We start from the raw sequence: 11,520 nt of genomic DNA, 5'->3' as shown, positions 1-11,520 counted from the left end.
TGCAGGCACCCTCTAGAAGCTAGAAAAGACAAGGAAATGGATTTTTTTTCCCTGGAGCCCCCAGAAGGAACCCAGCTGTGCTAACACTTTGATTTTAGCCCTGCGGAGCTGTTTTGGATTTTTGACCTCCAGAATTGTAAAAGAATAAATTTGAGCTGTCTTAAGCCATTACAATTTGTAGTAATTTGTTGCAACAGCCTTAGAAAGCTAATAGGGATGGTGTCCACTAACCTAATGACAACAGACCACACCCACAAGGGTCATCTCCCCAGCAAAGTACTCTTTGGAGAACAGCCAACATTTCCTTGTGTATTTAAAAGGAGGATCAATAAAGTATATAAGAGTTAGAGAGAGGAAAGGAAGGAACATTTTCCACTTAGATTATAACTCCTTTCCTACCAGCACAACAACAAAAAAAGGAGGTTCTTGAGAGCGAATTTAGTATTCAAGTTGATTACCCTGTTCTGTCTGCAGCTTCCAGCTACCCTGGACTGCAGTCCTGTAGGCCCGGGCCACCTCTGGATTACAGTGATATTAGAGTTCACTGGAAAACCCAGTTTGAGGGTGGCAGGGACTTGAGCTGAGGTGCAGCTGAGTTGGGGCCAGAGCCCGGCTAAGTCATCTTGGATGTTCGGAGCCAGGCAAAGTGGCTGGCACGGGATCCCTGACGACTCTGGAACCCGCACACCCTCTAGGGACCTAATAGTTGCCTCTTGTGGCCCACAAACCTGGAGGAACAACTGACTAACAGGGCAAGAGGGAAAGGTGTGCGGTTCCTTCGAAGGGGGAGAAGAGAGGGCCGCAGGAGCGCGGCGGGGAGTGGGGTCAGCGCAGGGCGGGGCCGGGGAGGGAGGCGACAGGAAGGTGCGGAGGGAGGAGACCGGGCTGGCGGGGTGGAGATAAGGAGGCGTGCCTCTGGGCCCCACCTGCGGGAGCTGAGGAGGCACGGACGCAAGCCGGCCCGCTGGCCACGCGGCAGAGCCAGAGGCCGGCGCGCGATGGAGCCGGCGCCTGACCTGGGGCTCGGGGACTCGTCCCTGCACCGCTACCTGGACGGCGAGTTCTGGAGCCTCAAGAATGAGCTGAGCAGGCTCCTGGGCGGCTGCCCGCTCTTCCGGTACAGGTACCACGCCGCTGCCGCCGCCCCTGCCCGCGCGCGCCCCGGGCCGGCCGGGCATGGCCCCTGGGTTCCCGCCGCGTCCCTGTGGGCACCGTCTGGGGCGCTTCGGGAGAGGGCTAGGCGGGGGGTGTGCTGCGCCCGCGAGGCAGGCCCGTCCCTCACCTCCGCAGATGAGCGCTCCTCCCCAGCCGTGTGGGCGCCGCCGCCGCCGCCGCCTTCCTCGGGCCGCGGGGACGGTGTCCCTTGCCTCCGGGCTCCCCCCACACGAGGAGTCGGGCTGAGGGTGGGCCCCGCGGTGGCCAGCGCGGGGCTCGGCGGAGACAGTCGGGGCTGGAAGAATCGGCCTTGCTCCTAAACCTCAGTTTGGCGAGTCCCCGCCCCGCGGTGTCCCACCTCTGGTGCGGAGAAGGGGCAGAAATCCCCGGTGGGGTGGGCGTGCGGGCGTGGACTGGCCCTGCCCGGGGTGCGACCGGACGCCAGGGGGCGGCGCAGACCCCGGGCCCCCCTCGGAGTCCGCGTGTGCCGAGCGGGCAGCTGAACAGCAGGGGGGCACTTTGGTTGGAAGAGGGGCTCAGGGCCACGATGTCACCTGATGCCACGACAGCCCCGAGAAGGAGGCAGAGGGGTTAGTGCAGCTCAAGTTCGGAGATGGAGAAAAGGTCTCAGTCACCGGCCAGTCAGGACCGGGACTCAGCACTCGTGCCTCACGGGGGGCGCTTTCTCCTACGCTCTGCTGGGTAGCCGATCCGATTCAGGCGGTCTGAACAACCCAGTCAGAGCCGTGCTTTGGAGTTCGAGTTTAGGGAACCCTTATTAAAAACGCCAGTGTATTCCGCTTAGCTCGTGCCCAGTTAGCCCACGTTTAATTGCTCTCTCAAGAATGAGCTGGGCTGAGAGGCAAGGAGAAGGCTTGAAAGTCAGGCAGTCTGGAGATGAATCTGGGGTTCCTGCACTGGGCTTACGCAATGGTGCCAGCTTAGGGAAGTTGCAGAGTGAGAGGTATGGGACGGAGGGTGTGTTCTTGAGCGTCTGCCTCGCTTCTCTTTCCCTCTCTCCCACGCACAGAGCTCTAAGTCATGGTTCTCAAAGTGTGGTACAGGGACCCCTGGGCGTATCCAAGACCATTTCCGAAGGTTCATGAATTCAAAATTATTTTTATAACAATCCTAAGATGTTACTGGCTTTTTTCACTCTCATTCTCTCACTAATGTACAGTGGCATTTTCCAGAAACTATATGATGTGTATTATTCCAGTGGACAAAATGTAGAAGCAGAGATGAGAATTCAGCTGTTTTCTATTAAGACAGAGGTTAAAGAGATTTGTAAAAATGCAGAACGATGCTGCTCTTCTTCCTAATATATATATTTTTTGTTTTGGAAAACAGTTATTTTCATAAAATACACTTAAAAGATTTTTACTGTTATTTTTTAAATGAATTAATAAATACTTGAAACATTTTCTGTGATAATTTCTAATATGATAAATATCAGTGGATATAACTCACCCAAATAAAAACTCTTTAGGTACCTCAATAATTTTTAAGAGTGCAAAGAGTTCCTCCGACCTGTAAGTTTGAGAACTGATGCTTTCAGTTTGGATAACTGGAGTTTAAAATATGGGACAAAATTCTAATAGCCAAACTACTGATTTGGGCCAAGAAGAAAGCACGTCCTCGTGGACATGGAGACAGAGGGAAAGACAAGTCAGGATGGGAGAGCCAGTGTGGCAATTTGTCTCAGTGTGACCACCATTGTATGATGATTTTTTTCCCCGCCTCGCTGAGCTTACGTTTGCTCATTCACAGAGCAAGAGTAATATCTGTGCCGCTGGGTTGTTGTGAAGCTTAAACAAGAAACTTTCTAGCGGGCATTCAGTACACACTGGTTGCGGTAGGACACCAAAAACACCAAAAAAAGAAAACAAGGAAAAAGCAAAAATCCCATTAAATCCCTAACAAACACTTTTCCATTCTTTCCAGTTCTTGATTATTTACTTCATAATTTCAAAGTTGTAATAATGGCACAGACAACATTTTTTTTTTTAAATGGTTAAAGGTTCTGATAGGTATCTATTCGAAAGTTCACATTGTACTCTCAGATTCTATCTTAGCCCATGTTAGAAGACCGTGATCTTGATTTCTGGATGTTTGAACATTCTACTAATGCAAAAAGCTTTGTGGAAGGTCAGAAATAAAACTTACCTATTCACTGAGGCAATGTGAGACTTCCCATGGCTGGTCCCCAGCTCACCCGAAACTCTTTCAATGAGCTCTCTCCCTGGCTGGTGAGTGTGCTCGTGTACAGGCATGGTGCACATTGTTCAGCCAGACAACTTAAATAGCCCTTCTAGATGGTTCTGTTCTCCCAAGACCTTCTCACACCCTTCCACAAGGCTCCCCTCTCCAGCTCCCACCTATTGCCCGTGGCTGCTTCTCTCCCCCTTTCTTTTTCTTCCCTTCCCCAGAGCAATGCACATTTCTCGGCCTAACTTTTTCATATCTTTAGCTTTTCCCCCTCAGTCTTATTTATACATGCAAGTGTTTCACAAACACACTCTCATTATGAAGACTCAAATACTGTGGAAAACTTGAAAGTTTCCAAAATTGTTTCCTCCTCCACCCACTTTTTTTTTATTCTGGTAAAATACACATAATATAAAATTTACCATATTAACCGTTTTTAAGTGTACAGTTCAGTGGTATTAAGTACATTCACATTTTGTGCAACCATCACCACCACCCAGCTCCAGAACTTTTTTATTCTCCCAAGCTGAAATTCTGCACCCATTAAACACTAACTCCCCGTCCCACCTCCCCCAGCCTCTGTTCTGTGTCTACGAATTTGACTATTCTGGGTACCTCACACCACTGAACACAGAATTTGACCTTTTGTGACTGGATTATTTCACTCAGCATAATGTCCTCGAGGTTCATCCATGTTGTAGCGTGTATCAGAATTACCTCCCTTTTTAAGGCTGAGTAATATTTCATTGTATATATAGACCATGTTTTTATTATTTACTCATCTGTTGATAGACATTGGAGCCCCCAACTGTCTTTAATACTTTAGTGTGATGTTAGGCACTTTTTCTACTTTTTCTGTTTTTCTGTGAATTCATGTACACATATAAACATTAGTTTGTTATATTAATAGGATCTTACTATGTGTTTTGTTCTACAGCCTTCCTTTTTTACAATTTAATTCTTATTTCCACTGATGCAATATATGGACATACCTAATAAAATTGTACTGTGAGGTTTGACATGAAAAACAGCCACCCCCAGTTTCACCCCTCTTTTTTCCTTCCCTCATAGGCAACCACTCCCAATTCTTTTACTTAACTTTTTTGTTATTCACCTTCATATGCCTAATAACATGCTTAAATGGCCACCTCTCAGTTATAAACTGGCTTATTGTTATGGAAAATGAAGATTTCTTATCATAGCACCACTTTCCTTTTCCTATTCTCTGAAAATCAGTGTATTTTAAACTCTATATCCAGTGTTCACACTGTTATGACTATATAAATATTTTCCCCAGCTAGGCCTCATGGTGTACCATATTTCATTTCCTTTCTGTTCTAACTTTTTGATTTCTCTGGAGATAATCATCCCCTTTATTCATTTGCTTAGTTTTCTATAAACCCATCACTCACTGACTTCCAGTCTAGAAAGATACAGGATAGACTAGATCTAGCACAGGACACAACAATCCCACTGCACACAGTGTGGGCAAACCTGTCAGGTAATTGGTGGTTCTACTCCTCTTGGACTCCCATGGACACATCCGTGGCGGAGACCTCCTTCTGTGGCTTCCATCTGGAACTGTCTCTCTATCTGTCCCTTCACCATCATCTTGGAAATTTCCTTTGCATTTCCTCTGTGGTCAAGTCACTGTTTTGTCAGGCTTTCTCTTCCTTGGTTACCCTTTGTAGAGGCTCAGAAAGGACCACATTCTTTAATGCTACTCCTGTTGAGAGATGTGGTTTGTGTCCCCTCCTCTTGAATCTGAAAAGCTTTGTGACTGCTTTGGCCGACAGAATTTGGCAGAAGTGACAGTGTGCTAGTGTCCACTGAAAAGACTGGTACCCTCCACTTTCTGTCTCTAGAGGCCCTGAGCTTCCACAGATTTAACAAAATGTTCTACTAGCCTGTGGCTGCCATGCTGTGAGGAAGCCCAAGCTGGTCCATGTGGAGAGGCTACATAGGGAGAGGTTAAGAGATGCTAACATTCCCACCTGCTCCAGCCCCTAGCTCTTCTGAGCTGGGACCCCAGACATGGGGAAGCAGAGAGACAAGCCATCCCTACTTGTTCCCTGTCCAGATTCCATAGAATAATAACACTTGTTTTAAGCTGCTAAGTTTTAGGGTACATTCTTACACAGCCATAGATAACCAGAATGGTCTCTCATTTAATAGCTTCCTGAAAAATGGTACCTGGGAATTAACTTTTTGAGATCTTTGAGATTTTCATGTCTGAAAATATTTCTTGTCCAACTGACTGAAAGTTTGGGTATAGAATTCTAGGCTGGAAAAAATTTTCCTCCTACTTTAAAGGCATCATGACATTGCTTTCTAGTATCCAGCATTGCTATTAACAAGTCTGACTGCTTCTGTACCTGGACACTTTATATATATGTTTTATTCCTCCCTTTTGGAAGCTTCTAGGAGTTTCTTTTTTAGCACTGGTGTTATGGAGTTTCATGATGGGGTGGCTTAACATGGGTCTCTTTTTCTTTCAGTGTGTTGGGCGTGCATTGGGCCCTTTTGATACAGGCACTCACATTCAGTTACCTAAACTGTTCTCTCATCTGGAACTCCTTTTGCTCCAGTGCTGGCCCTCCTCACCTTGTTCTTTAATTTTCCGATCCTTTCTTTCTTATTTTCAATTTCTTTATCTTTTTGTTCTACTTCCTGGAGAGATTTTCTCAACATTCTCTTCCAACTCTTCTTGAGTTATTTTAAAATAATCTGCTGTCATATTTTTAATTTTCAAAAGTCTTTTAAGTTCTTTGTTCCTTTTTTAATAGCACGTGTTCTTTTTTCTGGTTATAAAATCTCTTTATTTCTGAGAATATTTGATAGTAACTTTTGAAATCTTGCCTTCTGTTCTCCGCTTTGTCTCTGTTTCCTTTGCCTTCCCTTTTTTCCTTTTTCCTTTTGACCTCTGTGTTTTTGTGTTTGAGGCTTTCATTAAATGTCTAGTCAGCCTTTGGTGTTCACAATATGAGCAAAATGAGTAATATGAGTAGAGTGCTGATTGCAAACAGCAGGGTTTGTTGGGCACAGGCTTTCTTGATCACAGAGTAACCTTGTTTGGCAGGTCAGTATTAGCGTTTTGTTTGGGACAGGGTTAATTTCCACAGTGACGCATCTTAGTCTCCTGAGAGATGTGTGGGTGGAGATTGAGGGACAGGTCCTTGTCCTGCTGCCAGGGATCTTGGAGCCACACAGGGGAAGAGACTGTGATCAGGGCTCCTCCCAACATGACAGTGAGGCTGGTTAGAAAATTGTGCTCCTTTCTTAAGACATTTGACTTCCATTTGCTGGAAAATGGTTATATGCCCTGATTTTGTTAGACCAAGTCACTTTATGCCATCTGCTGGGAATTTGTCTCAGGTATCTACAGTGTGGAGGCCACTGCTCATGGCTGCACATTGGTCAGCGGGGGGCCCTGGTGGAGGGGGTGTTCCACTAGCTCAGTGTTCCCCTTGTAGGACCTCACTGTCGCTCTCCTGCACCTTCTCCTGACAGTAGACCCTCAGGCTTTGATGGGCTTGGGGAGGGGGCTTTGGAGATCAACTTGCCCATTTGTAAAGGAGGAAACAAAGGCTCAAGGAGGAGAAGTGACTTGCTCAGGAGTCATTCTCTTTTTCCTATTAAAATATATATGCCAGGTGTGGTGGCATGTGCCTGTAATCCTGTTTTCTCGGGAGGCTGAGGCAAGAGGATTGCTTGAGCCCAGGAGTTTGAGACCAGCCTGGGCAATATAGTAGGATTTATCTCAAAAAAAAAAAAAAAAAAAAAAAAATATATATCCATCTCAGACATTCTTGAGATGTAGAGTGGCTTGAAGTGGCAAAGCCAAGAATAAGACCTCTGGTCTTCTGATTGCTAAAGCAGTTATTTCCAGTGTGTTTCTTTGGAGTATGATGGTGGTGTGTTAGTTTACTAGGGGTGCCGTAACAAAGTACGCCAGGAGAGGTGGCTTCAATAACAGAAATGGATTGTCTCAGAGTTCTGGAAGCTAGAAGTCCAAGATCGAGGTATTGGCAGGGCTGGTTCCTTCTGAGGGTTGTCAGGGAGACTCTGCTCCAGACCTCTCTCCTGGGCTTGCGGGTGGCTGTCTTCTCCCTGGCTTCACAGGGTCTTCCCTCTGTACCTGTCTTCAAATTCTCCCTTTCTATAAGGACACCAGTCATATTGGATTAGGGCCCACCCTAACGACCTAATTTTAATGAATTTCCTCTGTAAAGCCCTTGTCTCCAAATCCAGTCACATTCTGAGTTGCTAGGGGTTAGGATGTCAGCATATGAATTTGGTTGGGGACATACTTCAGCCTGTAACAAGTGGTGAGTGTTACAGAGTAAGACTAAGAACTTGCATGTGTGTGTGTTTGGATAAAACAAGAGTTTTATAAATTTAAATAGAAACTCCTTACCTCTGCCCTCAATTGGAAAGTCATCTATCAGGAAATGCTGGCTCCCCACACCCAGCACAGTGCTTGTCATCCAGTGGGAGCTCAGGGAGTGAGCGCTGACTAGATGGGCAGGAACCCTTGGGGCTGGAAGGGACTCCTAAGGAATTTAGTCAAAGCAACCTCTTATATGTGGTTTCCTTCCATTGTTGTTGCATACACCTGCTCAGAGGAGGACTGTGAGGGAGCCAGGGCTGGTGGTTTTTCACCTGTCTGCCACCAGCAGTGAGAGAGGAGAGAGGCAGGGAGATTCTTGCACATTTTCTTGCTAATTAGTCTCACAAACCTGCAAAGGACCGCATTTTTCCAGGTCCTTGTCAGACTCCATGCCTGCTGCCTGTGCAATAGAGAGACACTAAGCAGGGCTTTCAGTCCTGGAGGGAAACACGGCACAGTGGGGAGAAGGTGCCAGGGTTTGGGGCAGCTATTGCTGTCTTCTCTTATGTGTATCCATCAGCCAAAATCGTTACCGTATGTGGATTTTAAAAAAGTCACACGAGAACAAAACATGTTTTTGATATGGATGATTCTGAAAAGGCTTTTTAAATATTTGGAGACCATCTCCTCCCAGGTCTAGGCATCGAGACAATTACTGTAGTGCTGCTTTGTGCTCTGTTCATTGTGAGACTTTATTAAAGGGCACTGTCAACCTCTTAGATCACTTTTCTTAACCTTAAAAAATTACTTATATGCTTAAAAACGTATTGTTGTCTATGTAAAGGAAAGTTTTCCTTTTTTCCCCCTCTTTCTTTGGCAAGAATCTCTGGGGTGATGTGTTATGATTACTTGCTTTTCTGGATAGGGAAGTTTGGGTGTCCCCTGGTTCCTTGGGTCCTGATGCTTTTGGGCGGCAGAGCTGCTGGGGTCCTTCGTCACCCTACTCATCTAGTACCCCAACCACCTCTAGAGCATGAGCAGTGAGAGGTGAAGGACAGAAGATGGCTGAGTTTTGGGAATGTTCCCAATTATCTTTTGTATCACACTGGGGTTTGGGGCTTTCCTGTACTCTCAATAATAATAACACTGTAAAATTTATTGAGCACATATAAAGATAACTTAAAATGGATTAAAGATTAACATGTAAATGTACTAGAAAAAACATAGGAGAAAAGATTGTTGACATTGGTTTGGGCAAATTTTTTGGATATGACCCCAAAAGCACAGGCAACAAAAATAAAAATAAAAGATATATATATAGTCATAAAGGGCTGTATTGGGCACTGGAAACTAAGGAGGTGGGGGTGAGGGATAAAAATCTACCTATAGAGTACACCGTCATACTGTTCTGGTGATGAGTGCACTAGAAGACCTGACTTGAGCATGATACAATTTATCCACATAACAAAAAACACTTGTACCCCATAAATTTTTTGAAATAAAAAAATAATTTGTCTAATCTAAAAAAACCCCCTCAAATATAGTTAAAAAAAGTAAAAAATAACCTGCCAATTAAAACATGATAGTCTATCAATTGTAAAATATATTCCAATTTCAGAGATGTTAAATATGAAAACAAATATGTATCTCAGAATGACAAAAAAAAATAAAAGAGCTTCTGTACAAATTAAAGAGCTTCTGCACAGCAAAGGAAATAGTCAACAGAGTGAAGAGACAACTTATGGAATGGGAGAAAATATTTGTGAACCCTCTAATAAGGGTTTAATATCCAAAATATATAAGGGACTCAAATGACTCAACAGTAACAAAACAAATAACTGTATTAAAAAAATAAGCAAATAACCTGAACAGACATTTCTCAAAAGAAGACACACAAATGGCCAATAGATATATGAAGAACTGTTCAACATCATTAATCATCAAGGCAAAGCAAATTAAAATCACAGTGAGAATTCACCTCACAGCTGTTAGAATGGCTACTATCAAAGAGATGAGATAGCAAGTATTGCTGAGGATGTGGAAAAAAAAAACCCTTGTACACTGTTGGTGGAATGTAAATTAGTACAGCCATTATTGAAATCAGCATGGAGGTTCCTCAATGAATTAAAAATAGAATTACCATGTGATCCAGCAATCCCACATCTGAGTATATATCCAAAGGAAATGGAATCAGTATGTCAAAGAGGTATCTACACTCCCAAGTTCATTGCGGCATTATTCACAATGGCCAAGATATGGAAACAATCTAAGCATTCACTGATGGATGAATAGGTAAAGAAACTGTGGGGTATATACAACTGGAATACTAGCCAGCCTTCAAAGAGAAGGAAATCCTGTTATTTGTGACAACATGGGTAAACCTGGAGGACATTGTGCTAAGTGAAATAAGCCAGGCACAGAAAGATAAATACCAAATGATCTCACTTGTGTGTGGAATCTAAAGAAGTTGACCTCATAGAAGCAGAAAGGAGAGTGGTGGTTACCAGGGGCTAGACTGGGGAGATGTTCATCAAAGGTTATAAAATTTCAGTTAGGAGTAATAAGTTCAGCAGATCTTCTGTATACCATGGTGACTATAGTTAGTAAAATTGTAGTCTATACTTGAAAATTGCTAAGAGAGTAGATTTTAAATGTTCTCACTACAAAAAATAACTATGTGAGGTAATGATATGTTAATTATTAATAGCTTGATTTAGCCACTCCACAATGTGTACATATATCAAAGCATCATGCATTACATTATAAATATATACAATTTTTGTCAATTAAAAAAATTTACTGAGCGTGTGCTCTGTGCCAGACATACTTTCTAGTGTGTTAACTGCTTTGTTCTTACAACACCCCTAAGAAGTTGACACTATTATTTTCCTAGTTTTCCAGATGAAGAAATGGAAGCATATAGAGGTTGAGTGACTTGCCCTAAGTCACCAGTAGGTGGGTGGGAGAGACCAGATCCAAAGGGGGTGTTCTGGACCCAGAGTTTGTGCTCTGACCTCTGGGCTGCCTGGCCCTTGAGGGGCCCTGCTTCCATTAAGGCAGTGCTGCCTCCCGGGGGAGTGGGAGTGTGTGGGGTGTGTTTGAGTTTTCACTGTGAAGGCGGGTGCTGCTGGCATTTGCTGCTTCTTTTGGGCATGAAGTGGTCACTCCGTGAAGACTGTCCTGCCCCAAATGCCAGCGGGCCTGCCGAGAAACACTGGGTGTGCCTCGAGGCCCCCACAATGACATCCCTGCAATAAACATTCAGGCAGACAGTCTCTTTCTCTCTCCCTCCCTGCTTTTCTTCCTTTCTTCATTAGAAGAAGTGAAATTCAGATAATGTGCAATGAACCATTTTAAAGTGTACATTTCAGTGGCATTTAGTGTGCTCACAATGTTGTGCAACCATCACTTCTACCTCATTCCAAAACTTTTTCATCACCTGGGAAAAACACCCTGTACCCATTAACTAACCACTCCCTAGTCTCCTGTCTTCCCCTGGTGACTACTAATCTATTAATACTTTCTGCCTCCATGGAGTTGCCTATTCTGGACATTTCACAAGAAAGTTCACAATATGTGACCTTTGTGGCTGGCTTCTTTCACTTAGCATAATGTTTTTGAGGTTCCCTCAAGTTATAGCACTTTTACAACTGTCACCTTTGTAATATCAGCACTTTGCTTCTTTTTTATGGTTGAATAATATTGTGTGGTATGCATATATCAGGCAGATAATTTCCTATATTTAAAAATACAGGTGCAGTTCCATCCAGTTGTTTCATCCCAGGCCATGTGGGGAGGTGCAGTGGGGCCAAGTGTTTTCGCTTCTG

At 44.4% G+C, this 11,520-nt stretch overlaps 1 protein-coding gene across 4 annotated transcripts in view; it reads left to right on the top strand.

The window, feature by feature from the left end:
- The first annotated feature begins 913 nt into the window (after positions 1-913).
- ACOXL (acyl-CoA oxidase like) overlaps positions 914-11,520 on the top strand; it is a 299,186-nt gene continuing 288,579 nt past the window's right edge. For 2 of the 4 annotated variants that reach the window (XM_045550093.1, XM_045550094.1), the window contains exon 1: positions 951-1,123. In XM_045550093.1, the coding sequence (XP_045406049.1) occupies positions 999-1,123 (125 nt within the window). In that variant the 5' untranslated portion in view covers positions 951-998. Of the gene's footprint in view, positions 1,124-11,520 lie in introns of all 4 variants that reach the window. The other 2 variants (XM_045550091.1, XM_045550092.1) reach the window with 2 other exon arrangements.

Source organism: Lemur catta, chromosome 4 (assembly GCF_020740605.2).
Source record: "Lemur catta isolate mLemCat1 chromosome 4, mLemCat1.pri, whole genome shotgun sequence".
Classification (NCBI taxonomy): Eukaryota; Metazoa; Chordata; class Mammalia; order Primates; family Lemuridae; genus Lemur; species Lemur catta.
Note: the sequence above shows the minus strand (reverse complement) of the source record. Positions and strands in the feature narration are given on the sequence as shown.